The sequence below is a fragment of the Mus caroli genome, unplaced genomic scaffold (assembly GCF_978045245.1).
Source record: "Mus caroli unplaced genomic scaffold, Mus_caroli_1 scaffold_3, whole genome shotgun sequence".
Lineage (NCBI taxonomy): Eukaryota > Metazoa > Chordata > Mammalia > Rodentia > Muridae > Mus > Mus caroli.
The window spans coordinates 88,674,766-88,701,758 of record NW_028227258.1 but is presented as its reverse complement, the minus strand read 5'-3'; the positions used below and the strand labels follow the sequence as shown (position 1 = coordinate 88,701,758).

At 36.1% G+C, this 26,993-nt stretch overlaps 1 protein-coding gene and 1 long non-coding RNA gene across 2 annotated transcripts in view; one reads left to right on the top strand and one right to left on the bottom strand.

Annotated features, from left to right (window-relative positions):
- Nucleotides 1-26,993, bottom strand: part of Bche (butyrylcholinesterase) — an 84,070-nt gene that overhangs the window by 7,470 nt on the left and 49,607 nt on the right. The window contains exon 3 of the mRNA XM_021158415.2: nucleotides 5,830-5,996. Coding sequence (XP_021014074.1) covers nucleotides 5,830-5,996 — 167 coding nt within the window. The remainder of the gene's footprint in view (nucleotides 1-5,829; nucleotides 5,997-26,993) is intronic.
- Nucleotides 3,245-26,993, top strand: part of LOC115030600 (uncharacterized) — a 102,708-nt gene continuing 78,959 nt past the window's right edge. The window contains exons 1-3 of the long non-coding RNA XR_003836185.2: nucleotides 3,245-3,306; nucleotides 24,888-24,968; nucleotides 25,129-25,343. This is a non-coding gene — a long non-coding RNA (uncharacterized LOC115030600). The remainder of the gene's footprint in view (nucleotides 3,307-24,887; nucleotides 24,969-25,128; nucleotides 25,344-26,993) is intronic.

The window sequence follows — 26,993 nt, the reverse complement described above, 5'->3', positions numbered from 1 at the left end:
ATGTGGGGAGGGGCTGTGCAGGTAAGTGGAATGCACAGAGATGACAGAAGAAGGCATCCAATTTCCTGTAGCTGGAGTTATGGGCAGCTATGAGCTGCACAACATGGGAGCTGGAAACTGCATAGGGTCCTCTGCAAAAGCAGCATAGACTCTTAGCTGCTGGGCCCTCTCCCCAGCTGGTGAATTTAATTTTTATCTAATTTGTTTCTATGAGTGATTATGCCACTTTTAAATTGCTTTAAACTGCAAAAACTATGTTACTAGATATAAAACAGGAGCAGTGTGCTTTATTTACATGAGTTTGGTGGGTTGTGGATATAGTGGAGACTATAAATGAATAATTTTGTTTGCTTATTTGATGATTCACTGGAATAAAAAGGGAAAAGAGAAGTGGATAGGCATGAGAGGCTGTATTTAAATTCATTTCTGTTATCATTGTTTCTTCTCACCTTTGTGTCTCATCTGCAAATAAAAAGATTCTCTTCTCTATGAAAATGATTACACTTCTTTGTCTTAAAAACAAAAAGAGTGAGCAAACTTCAAGCAAAACTGAAATTTCTTTTGTTAAGACCGAGGAAAGGGGATGTTTTTGGTCTCTTGGGCAATGGTACACTGAATACAATCGAAACTAACATCTCATATTTTTGAGGATAAAACTCAAGGCTCAGGGCACCAGAACTTTTGTGAGGGTTTTGTTAATGAATGAATGATACCTCATTATTCTGTCTGTACACATACAGGAATTAAGAAGTTATCTCAGTTTTGCTATGAAAAGTTATTATTTTATTTTATTTTATTTTTAATAAGAACTCTCTCTGATCTTACAGATGAAGGCCTCACTCTCTCAATGCCTTCATTTCTTTTTTTTAAATTTTTAATATTTTTATTACATATTTTCCTCAATTACATTTCCAATGCTATCCCAAAAGTCCCCCATAGCGCCCCCCACTTCCCTACCCCCCCCCCATTCCCATTCTTTTGGCCCTGGCATTCCCCTATATTGGGGCATATAAAGTTTGCAAGTCCAATGGGCCTCTTTCCAGTGATGGCCGACTAGGTCATCTTTCGATACATATGCAGCTAGAGACAAGAGCTCCGGGGTACTGGTTAGTACATCATGTTGTTCCAACAATAGGGTTGCAGATCCCTTTAGCTCCTTGGGTACTTTCTCTAGCTTCTCCATTGGGAGCCCTGTGATACATCCAATAGCTGACTGTGAGCATCCACTCCTGTGTTTGCTAGGCCCCGGCATCATCTCACAAGAGACAGCTATATTTGGGTCCTTTCAGCAAAATCTTGCTAGTGTATGCAATGGTGTCAGTGTTTAGAAGCTGATTATGGGATGGATCCCTGGATACGGCAGTCTCTAAATGGTCCATCCTTTCATCACAGCTACTAACTTTGTCTCTGTAACTCCTTCCCTGGGTGTTTTGTTCCCAATTCTAAGAAGGGGCACAGTGTCCACACTTTGGTCTTCATTCTTCTTGAGTTTCATGCGTTTAGCAAATTGTATCTTATATCTTGGGTATCCTAAGTTTTGGGCTAATATCCACTTATCAGTGAATACATATTGTGTGAGTTCCTTTGTGATTGTGTTACCTCACTCAAGATGATGCCCTCCAGGTCCATCCATTTGGCTAGGAATTTCATAAATTCATTCTTTTTAATAGCTGAGTAGTACTCCATTGTGTAAATGTACCATAATTTCTGTATCCATTCCTCTGTTGAGGGACATCTGGGTTCTTTCCAGCTTCTGGCTATTATAAATAGGGCTGCTATGAACATAGTGGAGCATGTGTCCTTTTTACCAGTTGGGACATCTTCTGGATATATGCCCAGGAGAGGTATTGCTGGATCCTCCAGAAGTACTATGTCCAATTTTCTGAGGAACCGCCAAACTGATTTCCAGAGTGGTTGTACAAGTCCCTTCGACCTCACAGTTTGGATTTAAATATATGAGTCCAGTATACAAATATTCAGTCCACAGTAGGTAATGAAAAATGTCCCAAATTTCTCATGAAAATATTTAGAGGAAGAATTCAAGGTGACAGATACTGACTTTTACTATTCTTGATTTAAAAATCACCAAATTCTTGAACTGAGCAAAGGCGACTGAAAGTCCTAACTACCGTCACTGACTTACTTTCCTAAGTTCAACCTAAGTTAAGGACAGCAGCAAAAACTGGTAACACTTTAGGCAATAGATCAAAGACATATTCATTTTCCTGTCATAATTTTGATGTTAAATGAGATTATAGAGAGAGCCACATTATAATGGAGTTGGGTATTGTAAAGGCTTCATGTAGTATGACAGAAAGCTAGTTTTATTTAATCATAAAGTTTGTCTACTTACGTTTATCATGGTGATAAATCCATATATTGTAATGAAACACTTTCCTCCAAATCACTTTTACAAGGTCTCATCTTTAGTTGTTAGTCTTGCTAACTAATTAGGGCTATTGGTAAATGATCCTGGAAATGGCCAAGTTAAAGGATGATTGAGATGTCCAGTATTTTTTTTTCTATTTTTGAACATGTGTGCATGATGTTTTCCAGACAAACGGTGTCTCTCCTGCTCGCTCTGTGAATCCCCTATGTCCACCTCCCAAGACTGATACTATGCTTATTTACATAATTTTGGGGGATCAAAATTCCAGTCCTCATATTTGCTAGGGAACAATTTAAACACTGAGTCTTCTCCCCGAACCCTAAAAGCACTTAAATCTATATGTTGTCTTCTTTAGTTTCAGCGAGAAACACTGTTCACCAGTTATTCAAGCAGTTGAGAAGTCATTGTGTCTAATGCATATCCTTATTAGATAATTCAAAGCTCATATATTTCCCTTGAAGTCCTTCATTTATTCTTCATGAGAAATTATTGCTATCATTGCAAAAATGAATAATTTCTGTCTCTGTAAAAATAAATATGAAGTACTATACTCTAATATTCTTACTACAAATATGAACCTGAACATATGACATAAACACTGCACATTTTATTTTTTTGAGGTACATGTAATAATGGCCAGATATTGAAGTGCAGCCTAGAAGTGAAGTGCTGGAATCCATGTGTTTAAACAAGTCTTAAGAGTCATAACTTGGAGAACATTTGTTGCTTAAATGTAAACGATGGATGAAGTGGTGTTTAGAAAGCTTATTGCTTTTCTATGTGAAGTGAAGTAAGCATTTCTTGTTTCAATAAAAAACACTCTGTAGTAATTCTTTGAAATTTTCTTTTGTTTGTAGAGCTATCTTTGGAAAATATTCAACTTCAATCATAGCCTTATAATATGTGAAACATTAATGGTAAGAGGAGTAAAAGTTTCAAATCTTGAAAAATATAGGTTATGGCTTGTGGCTTGACAATATATTCTTATAGATGTAATCTCCCTAAAATTATTTGCTTTAAAATTCAAAGAATAGAATCTCAAACTTGGTTAAATGTAAGAATTTTAAATGAATACATTGTTCCAGAAACCATATAATTTATTTGCCTTAAACTTTAATACATATCTGTGCACTTGTGCATGTGTGTACACATTATTCATTACTCTCTCTCTCTCTTTGTATCTCCTGTGTGTGTGTGTGTGTGTGTGTGTGTGTGTGTGTATGTGTGTGTGCCCATGGATAAGTGCATAGTGATTGTTGACTAAAGGCACGTGTGTGTGTGTGTGTGTATATATATATATATATATATATATACACACACACACACATACATGATGTAAAGTCAATCATTGATATTGGAACTTGTCATCCAATAGGCTGGCTGACAAGAGAAGCCCCCACACCAAATCTACTTGTCTCTGTGACTGTTGCTCAGTATAGTGTTGGGTGCTTCCACATTCAGCTTTATAAAGGTTCATGTGGAGAATCTAACCCCAAACATTGGGAATGATAGTCAGAATCTACTAAATTGTTTTGAGTCAGAATGTACTAGATATTTAAATACAAAATAATGTTCAAGAAGTACTAAATTTAACCCAAAGGAAATTAATACATTTTTCAAAATTTGCTTAAATTATAAAAATGTTCATTGCTTTCACAAGCAGCTGCAGTTGACCAAAACAGACATTTTGGTGACAGAATATAATTTTTAATGGAAATTTTGCATCCAACATTTAAAATTGCTGGCTTATCAATGGTGTGCCATACACCAAAAAGTAAATTATTATATATTCTGTGCACTTGAACAATTACTCTGCTGCCTTGTCATAAGCATAATATTTATATTCATCTCCTCACTCACTCATTAATTTTTCTTCAAAGTAGAACCCAACACTATCATTTAAGCAGATTTCACATAGAGATTAGAATATGTGGTTTGTGGTATATTCAATGGTATCTGTTTTGGTTTCTTGGCAGATTGAGTTACCTCATTGTTACTCATAGCCGGAGGACACAAGGACAGCACTGTTGCTCTGCCAAGGGACACAGAGACCCATTCTGGGTATATATTATGTCACAGAACATTTAGTCATACCCACAGCACAGATATATCATTAAACTCTTTCAAACAGATGGAGTAGGAATTTCAAGCTTGGGGATCAATGTCCAATAATCAAAGGGCATATGAAACAACCTGACTCATCTCTCCAGCTTACGGTTTTTCTAAAACTGACCCAAAAATCTCTGAAGAAGAAACCAAAAAAATGTACATTACAATGTACTTTGACAATGAGAATTGAAGAGATAGCCCGATATGCATTGGCTGGTTGAAATCAATCACGTTTTATTAATTAAAATGATCCTGTATTTTAATATAAACAAAACACATCTAAATTTAGAGCAAACACAAATGATTTTTAAAGAAACATTAAAATGCTTTTCCATAAACATTTTAGTTTGATCATAAATATGAATTACTTCTCACCAAAGACAATATATTTAAATGGCAAAATAAAATTGAATAATTAAAAATTAAAATTGAAAATATTGAAAATGCTACTTTCACTGTTTCAATAATAATTGTTCTATAGATACACATGAAATGACTAAATTAGAATGACTTAAAAACAAAACAATTATTTATAAAATGAGTGCAAATTCAACAAAATATTAAATCTAACAATCATAAAGAATTGCTGTATACTATAGAATGAAATGGCACTCCATTAATATTCATTTTGATATGTAGCAATGATAAAATATTATATAATTTCTGAATATGGTTACTAATATTAGACTAAAATACATCTAGTTATAAAACATCTTAGAGATATAGATGTTAAATTCTTTTCTAAGATTAAAATTAGAATCTATAGCTATAAAATTGAGGCAATACTTATTTCATGTTTAATATTAACCACATTTGAGAGAGAATACATTACAAATTCTTTCTGTGTATGTGTACAAGTGCTTATACAAGCACATACTCTGTATGTTGAGATAGGCTCTCTCACTGAATGTGGAGTTCATCGACCCTACTGGACTAGCTGCCCTCATCCCCAAGGTGACCTCCTGCCTCGGCCTCACAGCAGCAGGATTATAGGGATGTGATGGCCATAAGTGTTGCTTGCAACAAAACTCAAGTTCTCATATTCTGCAGCAAGCACTTTACCTGATGAGTTATCCATCTTACCAAGCCCACTTTACTTCTTTTATTTTTGAAAATGTTTTACATACAGTATATTCTGATCAGAAACGTATCACCCTCATCTCTTCTCAGATCCTCCCCATGTCCCTGTCCATCCAAAGACATAATTTTCTCTCTTTTTCAATTTAGAAAAGTATCACTTAAGTCATATTGGCATTTGACCTACAATCAAGTTTCCATAATTTTGTACTATGCACAACATATTAAAGAAGAAAATGAAAAAAAGGACATACCTGTCATTTCCAAGACTTTTGGAAAAAATAGTCTCCAGAACTGACATTGGGGAGCACGAAGTTTAGAGTATATTTTTGACTTCTCTGTGTTCAATGTTAGGTATTTTTGTTCAGTACTTGTGAAGACAGGCCACATTGTGCTATTGGCCTGGGTCCCATTGGGATGTCTAGATAATTAAACAGAGACATTATAGTTTTCATGAAATCATTGTCCTCTGAACCTGCTAAAAAATTTCTAATAATCAGAAAAAAATGACTACATTTAAATGACAACAAGAATGAACTGTTATTCAGGATGCCTAATATATATATATATATATATATATATATATATAATTTTTAATATCTTGAACTACCATGTTAAAGGAAATTAGTGGAATTGAAATTCAGTGTATCTATTGCAGTGTAATATAGGAAATATTTTAATTTTTAGAAAATATGTCTTGATTTATACATAAACATACTCAAAAAGACATGTTACTTTTACTTCATTATCTTTCTCTATCTCAGATTTAAACTTTTCATAGTCAATATTCACACCACTGATTTTATCCTCATGGCCCCTATTACATTCTGTTAATTCTCATTAATAGAGTCTTGAAATGGCATTAAGAATCTCCTTATTATACTTTGATCTCACTTGTCTAGGAAAGTGGCATGCCTCATTTTAAAATCCTCTTATTGAACTTTTGTTTTACTCTTTACTAATTCGTTATTAGAGCCAACAAAATGTTTCTGCAGGTAAAGGCACTTCCCCCCCAAATTAGATAGCTTCAGTTTGCTTCTAAGTAAAAGGAGAGATTTTATTCCTGAAAGATGTTCTTTGGTTTAAACATGGATTATTTATAATATATATGCAATTAAAATTTCAATAATTTGTACTTGAATTCAGATCAAATTAAAACATGACAGAAGCACATTTTTTTTTTAGTATTTTCAAGTATTTAAAGCACTCAGTATGAATTACAATCATTCTCATTCGTATCCATCCTTGTTTCCTTAAAAGGTTAGAGTGAGAACAACTATGGAAATGAAGGACCATCAGGGCAAACCACCCTGAAACCAGGTCTAATGGAGATAGGAGTATCACACTTGAAAAGAGATCACCAATGAAATGGGATTTGGGGTAAAATAATGAAAGAAAATTATAAACAGAATCAGAAAGGTATTTGAGAAAGCCAGAGAAGGAACAGGGATAGTATGATGTGAACACTGAATCTGCTACTTACTCCAAATAATGACAAAAGCCAAGAAGCTAGTTTAGCGTTGGGATAGTAGTGTTGCCATATTTACATCTGACAATGTGAAAAGGCACTGCTATTTTACTTGCATACGTTTACTGTAGTTGAGGCCTCATTTGTAACGTGGTATGTTGAGCATACTATGGAAGCCTGTGATGTAAGTATTAGTATTTCTTTAATGAAGAGAGGTTTGAAGTGATAGAAATAAAAAATTCTTTAGATTCTCTCAGTGTTTTTTTTTTTTTTCCTCTTACGCAAAATTACGGAAGAAAAATTCTACTTGAAATTTCTGTAAACTTCCTATGAAAAACTCCATCATTCATATAGGTCCTATATATTGTTACGAGAAAGAAATTGCAAGCAGTTTTAGGAGATATAAAACATTGAGATTGAGAGGAAACTCTCAAATGAAGAAAGTTTGGAAGTAAAGCTGCTGTTCACCCAAAACAGTTATCTAGAGGCAGATTGTACCAAGAACGTGTGTTGAATAAGCCCCATCAATTCACATTTCATCACAGTCACAGGAATACTCAAGCATGAATTTAGGAGCCTTTGCAACAAATAACTTCCTGATGGACTAGTTGATTTTATGGAGGAAATGGATGATCGAGTAAGGATTATTAATAACCAGAGCTATTTAAGCTACACCAGTATCAACCTAGAAATGAGGCTTCCAGCTTTGGGGTATTATTTGAAGGAGGTCAAGAGGAAAATGCAGCCTGATCACAGATGGCACATTGCCTGGGAGAATCATGGAGCTCTTCACCTTTCTTTAAAAGCTGTAGAAACTAACAAGTCCAGCTGCTGGAGGCTGGATCTTAAATAAAGAGAACCACTGGTGTGATCCAAAATGGCAATTTTGATGCTGCTAAACTACCCACTTTCATTATAATTCCTCTCTAATTAACTTATGGAAATGTTTTAAATGCACACTCATTCCTGGCTTCTGCAATTGAGACCTAAGACAGAGCTGACTTTTTCCTGAGTTCAAGAGCAGAACAGTAATGGCAAATTCAGTGAGCACTTAGCAAGCTTTGTCCTTTGAAATGGCTTATAATGTCCCACGTTGTAACTTCAGGGCAATAAATTTCCCCTGCTCATGGATACAGATATGCTTTTCAAAAACATGACTGAAGCAGCTATTCAAGTGACAGAACAATTTACTCTCTAATTTGAACAAATCTCCCAAGAATTGAAACTTAAAAAGAGATAGAATTGTCTTCCAAACTGTATCAATTAAAAACTTGTGAAATGCAGTATATTTCCCAGACACATGATTCTGAAACAGGATGCAATTCAAATCACACTTATAAGATACATTTGAATATCTTGAGTTTTCTATTTCTGTAAAATATTTTCTGCTTTTGTCACAAAATAAAGACTTGAAAGTGATTATAACATGAAATGTTTCAAGAAGCAGTGAGCCTTTATCTTTGTCAGGTATTTTTCACTTTGAGATATTAAAAATGTTCAAAGCTCAGTTATTATAATTTTCTCTTAAGTAAATGTGAAAGGTTATGAGGCACATCCAGGTTAACCTAAGTGATTATTTTTTCCACCTATGGTACATAACGGTTTTCTGCATCTTATAAATATCTGGGCAGACATTCAATAGTTTCATTTATAGAATAGATTAAGAAAATTATAAGTATTAGTGTAGGTTATCCTGGCAAAAAATGATGAACATTTAGTTTGATCTTTCAGTTTTCTGGCAAAACACAGTCTTAACATTGCTTATGTTAACAGAAGAATTAAGATAAATTATAAGGCAGGGAAATGGTTCTGTCAGTAAAGTGTTTGCCACAAGAATCATGACAAGATACATTTTGATCCTTGCTTGCCATGTAGAATCTGGTTGTGGTAGCTCTTCTGTAACTTCCAGTACTGATGTAGGAGACAAATCCATGTTGCTTGCAGTCTGGAGAGTCTAGATGAATTAATAAACTTCAGGTTCAATCAGAAAGCAGGTCTCAAAATAGTGTGGAAAGTGACAACTGAAAAAACCTAATTTGTATGCACACACACACCCAAACACCCCCCCCCCAAATATACAAGGAACACACAAAAAGAAAACAGAGAATTAATTTACATAATTAACTACCTAACATATCTACAATCATGTTAGGTAGTTAATTTTTTTCTTTTTTTTTATTGGGTATTTATTTCATTTACATTTCCAATGCTATCCCAAAAGTCCCCCACACACTCCCCCACCCACTCCCCCATCCACCCACTCCCACTTCTTGGCCCTGATGTTCCCCTGTACTGAGGCAGATAAAGTTTGTGCAACCAATGGGCCTCTCTTTCCTCTGATGGCCGACTAGGCCATTTTTTGATATATATGCAGCTAGAGTCAAGAGCTCTAGGGTACTGGTCAGTTCATAATGTTGTTCCACCTATAGGGTTGCAGATCCCTTTAGCTCCTTGGGTACTTTCTCTAGCTCCTCCATTGGGGGCCCTGTGATCCATCCAATAGCTGTCTGTGAGCATCCACTTCTGTGTTTGCTAAACCCCTGCATAGTCTCACAAGAGACAGCTATATCTGAGTCCTTTCAGTGAAAATATTTGGGATGTGCTTCAAAATGCAGAAAAAACAAACAAACAAACAAACAAACAAAAACATGGTCAATAATTATAAATTGAAGAACCACCTGAAATAATTAGTTAGATATTTGGTTAAATATTTTAAAGTCAGAATTACCTTAAACACTCTATTGAAATATTCAAATATTGATGAGTTTATGTTTTATAAAAGATAAATAAGTAAAGTTCTATGTTAAGAACTGGAAGGCATGGTTTCCATCTGAGCCCGGATCTGACCCTGTGCCAGAGTTCTCCATACTCAAGTCCTACTGGGACAGACCTGGTCTCCCAAGAGTGCTGACACACCAGAGAACACAGGTGAGACTACCACTTCTGCTCAAATTACTGGCCCAAGAGTGACCCAACCAGAGCCATCAGGACACAGGAACCAAGGAACAGAATCCTTCCAGTTTCCATCTGTACCTGGAGCTGACCCTGTGCCACAGCAACCTATATTCAGATCTCACCAAGATAGAGCAAGTCTCCCAGGAGTGCTGAGAAATCTGAGAGCACAACTCTCAAACCCTGGTCCCACCAGGAGTGAGTTGGTCTCCCAAGAGTGCTGACACACCCGAGAGAACAGGTGAGACCACCACTTCTGTTCAAATTCCTGGCACAAGACTGACCCACGGTGAGCCATTGGACACTGGAACAAAGGCACAGCCATGGACAAGTCCCTTCCAGTTACTGTCTGTGCCTGGAGCTGACCCAGAGCTTTACATACACATTTTTTTTTTCCAGGAGAGAATTAGTCTCCTAGAAGTGCTGACACACAGGCCATACAAATGGACAAGCTACAGTGAGAGACAAGTCCAGCTAACACCAGAGATAACCAGATGGCAAGAGGCAAGGGCAAGAACATAAGCAACCAAAACCAAGGCTGCTTGGCATCATCAGAACACAGTTATCCCACCACAGAAAACACTGGATACCCCAACATACCAGAAAAGCAAGACTCTGATTTAAAATCACATCTCATGCTGATGAAAGAGGACTTTAAGAAGGACATAAATAATTCCTTTAAAGAAATCCAGGAGAACACAGGTAAACAGTTAGAAGCCCTTAAAGAGGGAGCACAAAAATCAATTGAAGAAGTACAGAAAATCACAACCAAACAGGTAAAGGAATTGAACAAATCCATCCAGGATCTAAAAGTGGAAATAGAAACAATAAAGAAATCACAAAGAAAGATGATCCTGAGTTATAAAACCTAGAAAAGAAGTCAGGAGCCATAGATGCAAGCATTATCAAGAGAAAACAAGAGATAGAAGAGAGAATCTCAGGTGCAGAAGATACCATAGAAAACACTGACACAACAATCAAAGAAAATGCAAAATGCAAAAAGCTCCTAACCAAAATCATCCAGGAATCCAGGACACAATGAGAAGACCAAACTTAAGGCTAATAGGTATAGAAGAGAGCTAAGATTCACAACCTAAAGGGCTAGTAAATATCTTCAACAAAATTATAGAAGAAAAGTTACTGAACCTAAAGAAAGAGATGCCCATGAACACACAGGAGGCCTACAGAAATCCACATAGATTGGACCAGAAAAGAAATTGCTCCCATCACATAATAATCAAAACAATAAATGCACAAAACAAAGATAGAATATTAAAGCCATAAGAGAAAAATGTCAAGTAACATATAAAGGCAGACCTGTCAGAATTACACCAGACTACTCATCAGAGGCTATGAAAGCTAGAAGATCCTGGACAGATATCTTTCAGACCCTGAGAACACAAATACAAGCCCAGGCTACTGTACCAGGCAAAATTCTCAATTACCATAGATGGAGAAACATAGCTATTACAGGAAAAAAACAAATTCACACAGTATCTTTTCAAAAATTCAGCCATACAAAGGATAATAGATGGAAAATGCCAACCCAAGGAGGGAAACTGCTTCCTAGAAAAAGCAAGAAGGTAATCTTTTTAACAAACCCAAAAGAAGATAGCCACACAAACATAATTCCACCTCTAACAACAAAAATAACAGGAAGCAAGTATCACTACTTCTTAATATCCCTTCTCATCAATGGACTCAATTCCCCAATAAAAAGACATAGACTAATAAACTGAATACATAAACAGAACATAGCATTTTGCTGCATACAGGAAATGTACTTCAGTGACAAAGACAAACACTACCTCAGAGTAAAAGGCTGGAAATAAATTTTACAAGCAAATGGTCCCAAGGAACAACCTAGAGTAGCCATTCTAATATTGAAGTAAATCAACTTTCAACTAAAAGTTATCAAAAACAATAAGAAAGGACTCCTCAAACTCTTAAAAAAAAAAAACAAAAAACAAAAAACAAACAAAAATTACCAAGATTAACTCTCAATTCTGATCATTTAGGCTCCAAATACAAGGGCATCCACATTCATAAAAGAAACTTTCCTAAAGCTCTAAGCATACATTCCACCTCACACAATAATTGTGGGAGATTTCAACACCCAACTCTCATCAATGGAAACAAAAACTAAAGAAAACACAGTGAAACTAACAGAAATTATGAACCAAAAAGATTTTATACATATATATGTTAATACACACATGTATTATTAATACACACATGTATATATATAAAACATTTAATCCTAAAACAAAAGAATATACTTGTTCTCAGTACCCAATGATACATTCTCCCAAATCAGTCCTATATTCGGTCACAAACCAGGCCTCAACAGATACCAGAAAATTTAAATAATCCCATGCAGTCTAACAGATCATCACAGACTAAGGTTGGTCTTCAATAGCAACAAAACCAACAGAAAGCCCACATACACATGGAAGCTGAACAATGCTCTACTCATTGATAATTTGATCAAGAAGAAATAAAAAAATTAATACATTTTAGAATTTAATGAAAATGAAGGCACAGCATATTCAAACTTATGGGAAACACTCAAAGCAAGTGCTACAAAGAAAACTCAAAGCTCTGGGTGCCTCCAAAACAAAATTAGAGAGAGCATACACTAGCAGCTTAACAGCACATCTGAGAGCTCTAGAACAAAAAGAAATACATACACCAAAGAGGAGTGGAAGGTGGGAAATAATCAAACTCAGGACTGAGATTAACCAAATAGAAACAAAAAGAACTATGCAAGAATCAACAAAACCAGGAGCTGGCTCTTTGAGAAAATAAACAAGATAGATTAAACCCTTAACTAGACTAATCAGAAGGCAAGGAGACAGTATTCAAATTAACAAAATCAGAAATGAAAAGTGAAATTTAACAACAGTAACTGAGGAAAAAAAAAAAAACAGGTCCTACTACAAAATTTATACTCAAGAAAACTGGAAAATCTAGATGAAATGGACAATTTTCTAGAGAGATACCAGGTACCAATTTTAAATCAGGATTAGACAAACCATCTAAACAATCCCTTAACCACTAAAGAAAGAAAAGCAGTCATTAAAATTCCCCCAACCAAATATTTCCAGGACCAGTTGGATTTAGTGCATAACACTATCAGACCTTCATAGATGACCTAATACCAATAATCTTTAAACTATTCCACAAAGTAGAAACAGAAGGAACACTAGCCAGTTCATTCACTGAAGCCACAGTTATGCTGATACCAAAACCACACAAAGAAAGAGAATTTCAGATCTGTTTCCCTTATGATTATAGATGCAAAAATACTCAATAAAATCTAGTAAACCGAATCCAAGAACACATCAAAATGATCATTCATCAAGAGCAAATAGACTTCATCCCAGGGATGCAGGGATGGTTCTATATATGGAAATCCATCAAGGTAATCGACTAAGTAAACAAACTCAAAAAAAAAAAAACTTAACACATTAACCTTTCTTTAGATGCTGAAAAGCATTTGACAAAATTCAACATCCCTTCATGTTAAAAGTCTTGGAAATATAAGGAATTCAAGGCCCATACCTAAACATACTAAAAGCAATATACAGCAAACCAGTAGCCAACATCAAACTAAATGGAGAGAAACTTGGAGGAAGCCCACTAAAATCAGGGACTGGACAAGGCTGCCCACTCTTTCCCTATCTATTCAATATAGTACTTGAAGTTCTAGCCACTGCAATTAGACAACAAAAGGAGGTCAAAGGGATACAAACTGGAAAGGAAGAAATCAAAATATCACTATTTGCAAATGATATGATAGTATACTTAAGCAACCCCAAAATTTTCACCAGAAAATTCTAAACCTCATAAACAACCTCAGCAACGAGGTTAATATAAAATTAACCAAAAAAAAAAAAAAATTCAGTAGCCTTCCTCTATGCAAAGGATAAACAGGCTGAGAAAGAAATTAGGGAAACAACACTCTTCCCAATAGTCACAAATAGTATAAAATACCTTGGTGTGACTCTACCAAACAAGTGAAGGTCTATATGGCAAGAACTTTAAGTCTCTAAAGAAGGAAATCAGAGAAGATCTCAGAAGATGAAAAGATCTACCATGAGCATTGATTGGCAGGATTAATTTAGTAAAAATGGCCATACTGCTGAAAGCAATCTAGTGATTCAATACAACCCCCATCAAAATTCCAACTTAATTCTTTGTAAAATTGGAAAGAGCAGTTTGCAAATTCATTTGGAAGAACAAAACAACAAGGATAAGGAAACTATTCTCAACAATAAAAGAACAGTTGGGGGAAATCAGTGTTCCTGATTTCAAGTGGTACTACAGAGCAATTGTGATTAAAAACTGCATAGTATTGGTACAGTGACAGACAGGTAGATCAATGGAATTAAATTGAAGACCCAGAAATGAACCCACACATCTATGGTCACTTGATCTTTGACAAAGAAGCTAAAACTATCCAATGGAAAAAAGACAGCATCTTCAATAATTGGTGTTAGCTCAACTGGTGGTCAACATGTATAATAATGCAAATCAGTCCATTTTTATCTCACTGTATAAAGCTCAAGTCCAAGTGGATCAAGGGCCTCTACATAAAACCAGATACAGTGAATCTAATAGAAGAGAAAATGGGGAAAAGTCTCAAGCACATAGGCAAAGGGGCGGGGATTTTCTGAACAGGACACCAATGGCCAGGGCCAGGATGTGGCAATGAGTGGGTTGTGGAGCAGGGCTGGGGGAGGGTATAGGGGCTTTGGGGATAGCATTTGAAAAGTAAATGAAGAAAATACCTAATAAAAAAAAAGACCTTAAGAAAAAAAGAATCAACAAATGAAACCTCATAAAATTGCAAAGCTTCTGTAAGGCAAAGGGCACTGTCAATAGGACCAAACGACAACCAATAGATTGGACAAATATCTTTACCAATCATACAATCAATAGAGGGCTAATTTCCAATATATACAAGAAATTAAGAAGTTACACCCCAGAGAATCAAAAAACCCTATTAAAAATGGGGAATAGAGCTAAACAGAAAATTCTCACCTGAAGAAACTTGAATGGCTGAGAACCACCTAAAGAAATATTCAACATCTTTAGTCATCAGGGAAAAGCAAATCAAAACAGCCCTGAGATTCCACCTAATTCCAGTCAGAATGGCTGAGGTCAGGATGGACCATCTAGAGACTGCCATATCCAGGGATCCATCCCATAATCAGCCTCCAAACGCTGACACCATTGCACATACTAGCAAGATTTTACTGAAAGGACCCAGATATAGCTGTCTCTTGTGAGACTATGCCAGGGCCTAGCAAACACAGAACTGGATGCTCACAGTCAGCTATTGGATGGATCACAGGGCTCCCAATGGAGGAGCTAGAGAAAGTAACCAAGGAGCTAAAGGGATCTGCAACTCTATAGTTGGAACAACAATATGAACTAACCAGTACCTCCCCAGAGCTCGTGTCTCTAGCTGCATATGTATGAGAAGATGGCCTAGTCGGCCATCAGAGGAAAGAGAGGACCATTGGTTGCGCAAACTTTATCTGCCTCAGTACAGGGGAACGCCAGGGCCAAGAAGTGGGAGTGTGGGGGGGAGTGGGGGGCGGGGGGGGACTTTTGGGATAGCATTGGAAATGTAAATGAAATAAATACCTAATTAAAAAAAAAACTCAGGTGACAGCAGATGCTGGCGAGGATCGAGAGAAAGAGGAACAGTCCTCAATTGCTGTTGGGATTGCAAACTGTTACAACTACTCTGGATATCAGTCTGGTGGTTCCTCAGAAAATTAGACATAGTACCTCCTGAGGACCCAGCTATGCCTACCGTTCCTGGGCTTACACCCAGAAGATACTCCAACAAATAATAAGGACACATGCTCCACTATGTTTATAGAAGCCTTATTTATAATAGCCAGAACCTGAAAACTACCCGGATTATTTGTCAACAGAGAAATGGATACAGAAAATGTGGTGCATTTACACAATGGAGTACTGCTCAGCCATGGAAAACAATGACTTCACAGGCAAATATATGGATCAAAAAAATATCATGCTGAATGTGGTAACTCAGTCACAAAAGAACACATATGGTATATACCCACTGATAAGTGGATATTAGGCATAAAGTGTGGAATGCCTACGATAAAACTCACAGACCACATGAACATCAAGAAGAAAGAAAATCAAAGAGTGAATGCTTCAATCCTACTTAGACGGGGCAATAAAATAATCAAGGGAATTAGAGGGTGGAAGAGACTTGGAAGGAAGAAAAGAGGGGATGGGAAAAAAGGGGAAGAATCAGGTATGGGAGGAGATGGAGGAGATACAGAGAGTCAAGAAGTGTGTAGCAGTGGGGAATGGGAGGGGGGGGGGGTCAGAGGATGGCAATCAGAAGGTCCCAGATGCTAGGAGGGCAAAAGCTTCCCAGGACCTCATGGGAATGACAATGGCTGAAATTCCCCACAAGGGGCTGCGGAGTCTGTCAGGGTGATGACTTGTGATTTGGGTGGGTAGGGAAGCACGCTCATGGAAACAGGGTAAGGGGGAATGGATTGGGGTGGGGGGGAGTTGCCGAGAAAGGCCAGGAAGGGGGATGACATTTGAAATGTAAATGGATAGAGTATTCAATTAAAAAAAATAAAAAAGAACGGGAGGGTGTATTAGAGAGTTTGAGCCCATTCAATAATTCAGCCAAATACTTCAGTATGTATATTCATTTATTATGTCAAATATTACTTTAATCATTTTATGTTGAACATGTTATCTATTCTATAAGATATAGACAATGGGATAAATAAGATACATTGGAAATTCACTAGAGATATGTACTAGCTAGACTACAAATGAAGACTGAGCAAAGTAGGAAATGGAGAATGAGTCTCAGTGAGAAATCAAAATAAAGAGTTCACTAGTCTATGTTTAAAATGACATAGAAATACAAATGTCTTCATATTATTGAGCTATAATGTGATTCTCTGATATATGTATATAATGCAAATATAATACACATTCCCATTTCTTAAAAAACGTCATTAGTATGGTGAAAATTTTTCTAATGATTTAAAATATACAGTTCATGGCTTGTATTTGTAATTAACCGTTGTTTTTTTTAATTTTACAGTATATCTGATACTTTATGCTCTAAGCTATCTCATTATGTCCATATGATATGGGTTTTTTGTTTGTTTTTTGTTTGTTTTGTTTTGTTTTTTTGAGACAGGGTTTCTCTGTATAGGCCTGGCTGTCTTGAAACTCACTTTGTAGACCAGGCTGGCCTTGAACTCAGAAATCTGCCTGCCTCTGCCTCCCAGGTGCTGGGATTAAAGGCATGTTCCACCACGCCTGGCATGATAAGTTTTTTAATAGAATGTTTCCAAGTGGGTTAACCACACTGATTATTAGAAACTTGGAATTGGATATGATACAAAGGGGCCCTGTTTACGATGGAAATAAATGAATGCAGAAGCAACTACTGCTAATTTGGGGCAGGTGCCAAGTTGTCCTCAGTAGATCTATATGGACACATTGCTTAGAAATTCTAGAATATTGTTCTATGAATACAGAGTTACTATCACTAAAGGATTAGATGAGTTGTAGAGTGTTATTAGAAGAAGGTAAAAAAATAAATATGTAGAAGAGTAAGAGTTAGCATTAAGGTCTGATTTTATATGGTAAGACAAGATTACAATTGCTCTAAACTACAGGTGGTATGAATACCTGTAAGAAAGTGTTTTCAGGGTTTCAATACAGTGTAATGGTAAGGAGAAACCATGTTGAACGCCCTAATTGACCAGCACATATTGTAGACCTGTATCAAAGTATCACAGTGCATGCTTATATATGGCAAACTACTATGCATTACCTTTACATTTAAAAAGCTGAATGATAGGTTCACTTATTTAATCATTACTTTTATTCATTTTATGAATTTTTATATGGTACTCTATAAGATACAGAACTGAAATTCTCATAAATTAAAAAAATATTCAATAGAGGCAAAGGTATATACATATTTTGATCACTTGTTCAAAATTTAATTCCACATTAAATTTGACCAAGTTTTACTATTTATTTCATATAATTAAGTGTTTTAAAATATTTTCAATCCTTGAAATAGATCAACAATGGCTTTTTCAGTTTAATGAATTAACTATAACATTTATTCTAGTTACATACTCAGCTAAAACAAAGTTTAACACCACTTGATGGTTTTAAGCACAGTTTATTATAATTAACCGATTTTATTCCACTGAAGTATCCTCTGCTTAGGATATTTAGTATTTTTTTCTTTTTCTTATTTTACTAGATATTTTCTTCATTTACATTTTAAATGCTATCCAGAAAGTCCACTTTATCCTCCTCTGCCCTGCTCCCCAACCAAACCACTCCTGCTGCCTGGCCCTAGCATTCCCCTGTACTGGGGCATATGATCTTCCCAAAACCAGGGCTCTCCTCCCATTGATGGTCAAGAAGGCCATCCTCTGCTACATATGAAACTAGATACATAGTTCTGGGGGGGGGTACTGGTTAATTCATATTGTTGACCCTCCTATAGGGTTGCAGACACCTTTAGCAACTTGGGTTCTTTCTCTACCCCCTCCATTGAGGGCCCTGTGTTCCATCCAATAGATGACTGTGAGCATACACTTCTGTATTTGCCAGGCACCAGTATACCCTCACAACAGATAGTTATATCAGGGTCCTTTCAGCATCCACAAAGTTAATTTTAAAGCATCTAGAATGAATCAAATATATATTTTTTATTTTTGTACACACAGAAACACACACACACACACACACACACACACACACACACACACACACACAAACATGTTAATCTGTCTATGCTGCCATGGCAAGGTATAGTGAACCCAGTGGCTTATAAATATTAAAGTTTACTTGTCACCGATCTGAAACCTGGAAAGTCCCAGTTCAAGGCACTGGCAGATATGCTGTCTTTCAAAGGCTGACAACATTGTTCACATTCATTTTTAGCTGTGTTTACTTTCTAGGATAGATGAGGTTGTTCTTTTCTGGCACAAGGAAATCATTTCCATTCTTGAAATTTGGGCTATGCTGCCTAGCAAGAATTCATGTGCTGTTATACTCTCACACATAAGAAAACCACATTCATTTTATGGTAAGTTAAAAGTGCAATTATACACTGCCATATAAATTTCTGGATGTTCTTATTATGAACTTGGATATTAGAAACATTAAAGATATAAATTGTAATTTTTATTTAACATAATATATGGATATAGTATAATATAACAATAAATAAATATGTATTAAATAAATAAGAACTAAGAGTTGTACAGCAAATAGTATCTCATTTACTTGTGAATGCTGTCTATCATATACCTAAGCAAAATATTCATCTTCCAAAGTCTTTTTCCAGTTTGAACTGAATGAATCATGTGTAAAACTTGAGGTTTTTGGTACTCAATTCAGCATCATTTTTAAAATGTATAAAAGTGACTGTGGATCTTGGACATGATCTTGGCGGAGGGTCCCAAGGTCCCCAGAGGACTCTCCACGTTGCAGGCACCCTATGTCCTATGCCATATGTGGATTTTAATCTTGTTCATTCTTTTAAAACATCTCAATTAATCCTTCATTTACTCATTCATTCATCATTACTTCATTTACTCATCTTGCTAGATTTGGCTGTAGGTGTCTCTCTTGTCCAAGCTGTCTCACTTACTTCATTTTCTAATGGAAAGTGAACTTAGTTTTACCAATGTCAAGTTAAGGTCACCATTTGTGGTTCGCTATACTATATAAAGCATGAATGATGGCTGGAAACATTTTCTTCCTGGTGTAATATTGGCAAATAATTAGTTACTAAAACACTGCCTAGATGGCACAATAAAGCACAGGTTCATGGTATTTTCAGCAGGTGAAAAATGGCAAGATGGGTTAAAACTCATAGAAATAAACTACACCTAGGTTAGTCACTGACAACATGTAATATGTCAATAGCAATATAAGCACCCAGATCACTTGACTCATGCTTTCTCTTATTATACTATGTCTATTGCAAATTGTGGGATGAGCGGGATAATTATTGAAAAGAAATTTTCTAGGTTGATCACACTGTTGGGTTCCTAGTGAAATGTTAGGGATTATTCTTCTAGTTAAGTATCTCAAAAATCAAAAGAACTCTAACATCAAATCATCGTAACTTTTAACAATTCAGCAATTCATATATTTTGAGCAAAGCTCACATTTATACTGTTTACAAAAATTTTGCTTAACAAATACAGAGGCAGATGTTCATAGCCAACCATTGGACTGAGCATAGGGATCCCAATGGAGCAGTTAGAAAAAGAACTGAAGGAGCTGAAGGGGTTTGTAACCCTATAGGAAGAACAATATCAACCAACCAGACCTCTCAGAGCTCCCAGGGACTAAACCACCAAACAAAGAGTACAAATGGAGGGACCCATGGCTGAAGCTGCATGTGTAGCCGAGGATACCCTTGTCTGGCATCTATTGGAGGAGAGGATCATGATCCTGTGAAGGCTTGATTCCCCAGTGTAAGGGAATGCCAGGGTGGTGAGGTGGGAGGGTAAGTGGGAGGGGGTGCAAGGGAAGTGAAAATAGGATAGGGGGTTCCAGAGGGGAAACTGGGAAAGGGGTTAACATTTGAAATGTAAATACATAATATATCCAATTAAAAAATGCTGTTGAGTCCTGTAAACTGAATCAGTAGTTAAAGGTACCCATTGTGATGTCCCACAGCCCCAATTCAATCCACAGAACCCAAATGGTGGAAGAAGAAGATTTACTACTCCATGCTGTCCTTCAAGCTCCTTATACATGTTATGAAACAGATACATATGCCACACACACACACACAAACAAATAAATGTGAAGATAATTTTTAATTGCAATCTTATCAATCCTAACTAATGTGTTTTAAAGCACATTTGATTTCAAAGAGGAATTAAAATAACACTTTTCAAAAGCAAGAGAAAAGGATGGAGGGGAAACATGTAGGGAGGAAAGAAAAGAAAGATGCAGAAAAGTTTGCATGGATAAAAACATAACCATTCTAATCCAGTTAAATAATTTGATCAAAACAACTCACCAATGTGCCAGACATCCCAAGGAAAGAAAATGATATGAATTACTTCCACTGAGTTTAGTAAAAGATAATATGGTTTACTGAAGTAAATGTATATTAGGAAATCTGTATCCTTATCACATCTTCAAGTTTGAAGGTAATTAATAGCTACAGCTACTGAAGGCATGTAAAGTATCAGAAGAAGTTTTAGTGCTGACCAAAAACAAACAAAAATTATGATACTTCTAAAAATATATGCTGTGAAATAGATGCCCTGCATTTAAGAGAATAGTATTCACATTCAGGATTTCAACAGTGGTCATCTCTGCAATAAGACACCTTACCTGACTATAATACTGTTTTCCTTTCTGTTCTTTTTTTTTTTTTTCCTGGAGCCTATCAGTAGAGCTTTGCCTATATTGTTAATTGATGTTGTTCAAATCAATTTTATTAAAAAATTATTTCCTTCAGTAACTAAAACCGATTTATCTTTTTAGCTCAAATTAAAATCTACCACAAATTCTGACCATTTCCAAATCTATTTTCATCATATATGTGTATGTATTCATACACACATATATGTATATATGTATATGTGTGTATGTGTGTATGTGTATGTGTGTGTGTATGTGTGTGTGTATATGTGTATGTGTATATGTGTGCATGTGTGTGTATGTTTGTATGTGTGTATGTGTGTATATGTGTGTATGTGTGTATGTGTATATATGTATATATGTATATATATATGTACACACACACACATATATATATATATATGTTCATATATGTATACATATACGTATAATTAAAACAGTGTCCATTTTAAAGTACATTTTCTATAATTTTATGAGAATATATGCATCTTAAATAGCATCAAAGTACATTCATAAATGTAGCTCACCCTCCTAAATACTTCTGAATGTTCCAGCACCCCTTAGAATGAATTCAGGTAAAATAACTGGATAGCATCATGTAAACAAATTTATTTCTATAACTTCCTGGTGCTCTTTAGAAGTTGGAATGTATTTGACACTATGACATCAGCTGAAAGGGGAAAAGGCTGCCAGATAATGATTTATACTTCACTTGTGGACTCTAGGTATGATGGATGAACACAGATCATGGTCTGGAAATTATTCTGTATTTTTTCCCTCCACTTTATTTTGACAGAAAGCTTTGTTTTATTAGCTGGAGTGTTAAAAAGAAATACCAGATAGTTTAGTTTCTCAACCTCTCCAGAAAATGGATTGCAGTGAATACTAGAAGAGGTGGAAGATAAGCCAAATTCTTCCTTTCCTCTTGCTATCCATTTTTCTGTTCATCCCTTTTTCTTCCTTCTTACCATTCCTCCTTCATTCCTTCACTTCCATTTCTGCCTCTCCCCTCTCTTATGCTCCCTTCCCTTTCCATCCTGTTTTCCCCCTCCCTCCTCTACTACTCCCTTCCCTTTCCATTAGTTTTGCAAGCATATCCAGACTTATAAGCTTTTTTACTAAAAGCAAAGGTACATGATTTTGATGTCCACTGAAGTTTTCCATTGCAAAGCAAATTTCATGATTTGGATGCAGTCTTGAACCACAGAGGAACTACAGGCCAATGATTTTCAGAGTTCTGATGGCCCTACACTTAGTAGCAGCAGAGCTCTAATTTAATAATGGGGAAGACTTTGCATTAGATTTAGATAAGGAAACAACTGCTAACTTCAAACTGGCTCCTCTTCAGCATTGGTGAGTCCTTCATGCTTTGCTCTCCATGTCTATTTGTTCAAGTCTTTGCCATACAATACAGTTTCAGGAATGAGTTGCGAAAATGCCAAGAATATATCTTGGAAACTTTGCCTCAGTGTTGGAAAATCTGTATTCTAAAGGAGTGCTGGAACATTCAGAAGTATTTGGAAAACTGAATACTCTGAAAATAGACTGAAACCAAATAGGAATTTAGGCTGGTCACACCATTCATTTTAAATCCAAAGTTTTGGTTTTTGTATTTTGTTTTCTTTTGTTCTCTCTCTCTCTCTCTCTCTCTCTCTCTCTCTCTCTCTCTCTCTCTCTCTCTCTCTCTCCCTCCCTCCCTCCCTCTCTCTCTCTCCCTTCCTTCCTTCCTTCTCCCTCTTTTCTCCCTCCCTCCCTTTCTTCCTTCTTTCTTTCTCCCCCCTCTCTCTCAGTATTTGTGTATGTGTATCTGTCTGTCTGTCTTTGTGTGTGTGCGTGTGTATGTGTGTGCTTGCGTGTGGTATGTTTTAATTAGTGGAAGGTCATTACACTTGTCTGACCAACCTGAGTAAACCATAAAAGGGGCAAAATCAGCTATTACATTTTGTTCACTTCTATATCTTGAACAGTTAATGCTCAGTGTAAGACTGTTTCTCACAAATTTTATTGGCCTGAGGACATTATCAAGTAAACAAGTACACACACACACACACACACACACACACACACACACACACACACAAAGACAGTCAGATACACACACGCTGAGAGAGAGGGGAGAGAAAGAAGGGAGAGAGGGAGGGAGAGAAGGAGAGAGGGAGGGAGGAAGAAGAGGAAGAAAGAAAGAAAGAAAGAAAGAAAGAAAGAAAGAAAGAAAGAAAGAAAGAAAGAAAGAAAGAAAGAAAGAAAGAAAGAAAGAAAGGAAGGAAGGAAGGAAGGAAGGAAGGAAGGAAGGAAGAAGGAAGGAAAGAAGGGAAGGGAAGGGAAGGGAAGGGAAGGGGAGGGGAGGGGAGGGGAGGGGAGGGGAGGGGAGGGGAGGGGAGGGGAGGGGAGGGGAGGGGAGGGGAGGGGAGGGGAGGGGAGGGAAGGGAAGGGAAGGGAAGGGAAGGGAAGGGAAGGGAAGGGAAGGGAAGGGAAGGGAAGGGAAGGGAAGAGAATGGAAGAAAGAAAGGAAGAAAGGGAAAGGAAGGAAGGAAGGAAGGAAGGAAGGAAGGAAGGAAGGAAGGAAGGAAGAAGGAAGGAAGAAAAGAACAAAAGAAGACAAATTACAAAAATCAAAACTGTGGATTTAAAATGAATGGTCTGATCACTCTAAATTCCCATTTGGTTTTAGTCTGTCTTCAGAGCATTCAGTTTCCCAAAGAGATTTATTGATTTTAGATAGAATCTCAAAGTCATTAGATTATACTAAATAGTATCAGGAACCAGCAAGGATTCTTAGTGGATAAGGGTGCTTTCCACTAAGCCTGATAATCTACATCCATCACTTTGACCAATGTGGTAAGAAGAGAGACTCTACTCTTGCAAGTTCTCCTCTGACCTCCACATGTGCACATATATGGAAAAATAAATTTAATAATAGAGTAATATAAATCATTTATATATTATAAAGTTCTAACTTTACAGTCTGACTATGCAAAGAAATGTACTTATTATTTTTGTTTCAAGTGACTGACACTTATCTTGATGTAAGTATTTATGTAAGATCTACATTGAAAATTTTACCAGGAATGGTATACATGAACATCTATGTTGAATGTTTTTATATCTTAGGAACTAGTTTATTGATTTTAATAAAGTAATGCATTTATTTTATGTTTTTATTTTTTGAGATTATAATAGGACAAAATCTCTCCCTTCCGTTTGCTTCTTTCCTCCCTTCAAGTCCTCCCAATTACCCCTCCCCTTTCTCTTTCAAATTCATGACTGAAATATTTCTATTACTAGTTGTTATTGCCTGCATATGTGTGTGTGTTTGTATGAGAGAGAGAATATGTATATATGTGTATATATATATGCATATATATATGCACACATACACATGTGTGTGTATGTATGTGTATGTTATATTTGTTCCTTATGATGTTATTTGTATGTATTTTTCAGGGATGACCCTGAAAAACAAACAACAACAAAACAACAACACAATTCAGTAGCTAAACAAATTAGGGACCTGCCACTTTTGTGGTAAGTAACAACTTAGCTTCTGATATTGCCAGGGGTCCAACTGTACAGACTGGGCCTAAATAAGGTAAGTATACCTGACATCTTGTCTAAAACTGATCAAGTGATTTCTGCATTTTGTCTCCTTGATGAGGCTATGAAAATCTACTGTACTCTCTTCCAGCTGAGCTTCCTGATGCTCTTCTCATGCTGTGTTGCCAAGTTGCTGAATTGTTCTTTGTGGTATCAACCCTGCACATTTGCTTGGGCTACTAAATGATCTCAGACCATCAAGAATGGGAATAAAGGAGGATGACCCTTGCAGTAAACCAGATAAAACTCTATGGTGACTTAAATCCAGAATGTGACCATGAACTGAGCAAGGTCTAAATTATTATGGTATGTATTTTGGAGGCAGAACTAGTAACATTTGCAGATATAAGAAAAAAATTAAACATAGCAAATACATGTTTTTAAGCCACTAGAAATGAGACAGTTACCAAGCAATGAATAACTTTATGAGTTTTTACATGATACTTTATACCATGGCAATAAAGAAGGTGATTTGAGAAAGATGGCAGTAAATTAGAATGCAAAGTATATAAAAATGAAGCTCTGAAAAAGTGAAGAAGTCAAAATTCAACCAATTATTTTCTTGTCTTCCAGCAACCACTCTTTAATAAATACTGTTATAGCTTTGGACAAGATAAATAATTCATTGACATATTTGTGAAAAAAATGATAATGAGGAAGATCAACTAGTAACTAATAAGAGGATTCAAAGAAAGCATATATTTTTAAAGATTTATATGTGTATGCAAGTACATGTGTGTGTATGTGTATGTGTGCATATGTATGCACACATTTGAGAGAATATTTTTGCAGGCTAAAAAAGGACACTGGATTCCCTGCACCTGGCTTTTTTTTAAATATTTTTTTTTATTACGTATTTTCCTCAATTACATTTCCAATGCTATCCCAAAAGTCCCCCATACCCTCCCCCCGACTCCCCTCCATCCATTCCCATTTTTTGTCCCTGGCGTTCACCTGTATTGGGGTATATAAAGTTTGTGTGTCCAATGCCCAATGTAGACGATAGTAACTCAACTTTATTCCTTTACAAGAGCAGCATTGTCCCATAAATTCCAACTCATCTATTTCTCTGCCTCTTGGAAATGGAAATATTATGTGTGGAATGTTACAGTAAAGTTTTAAACCTCATTATATTTATTTTATGTTGTATTATACAAACATATTGTTATATTATTAAACAAGTCAGCATACATTTACCAAAATGAGACAAAAAAAACAGTACTTCTACATATGATTAGCACTGCTGTATCTAATAAACTTCCACTAACCTCTTAAGTTTGTTTAACAATACGGTTTTACTTTATGATATACAGTGAATACCACAACTATAAGAATACTGCTTTAAAGAGGATTCTAGATGAGTTCTACTTATAAAGGTCAGATCGACCCAGTGTATTTAAACAGATGGACACTTACTATGCAGATAGAGCAATTGCATCATTGACGCTTGGTCTTTTTTTATTTTGTTGTTTATATGTTTTTAATTCCTTTTTCTTTTCTTTTTGATTTGTTGGTGTGTGTGTGTGTGTGTGTGTGTGTGCCTGTGTGTGTGTTTTTAATTGAGAAGACAATTTGTGACATTTAGTTCTCTCCTGCCACCATTAGAATCCCCGACACTGGACTCAGGTCACCCAGCTTCGTAGCTAGATCCTTCAAGTAATAAGTCTTCTTGCTGACTCTTGTTTTGTTTTATGCATAATCAAGACAAAGAACAGAGTTGTTTTTGAGATAAGGAAGTCTTTGAAGAGGTTATTAAACATCTGTGTTACGTATATAAAGTGTGACATGTTTATTAAAAATGTCTAAGGGAATTTGTGCATAATGCCTAGGGTTTCAGGGAGAACTCCAAGCTGGGCCGTAACTGGATATCATCAGTGCTTACATTAAGAGCAGCTTAATGGAATTATATTTTCTATTTTATATAAACATAAAAAACATAAACACTGTGTAAGGAAT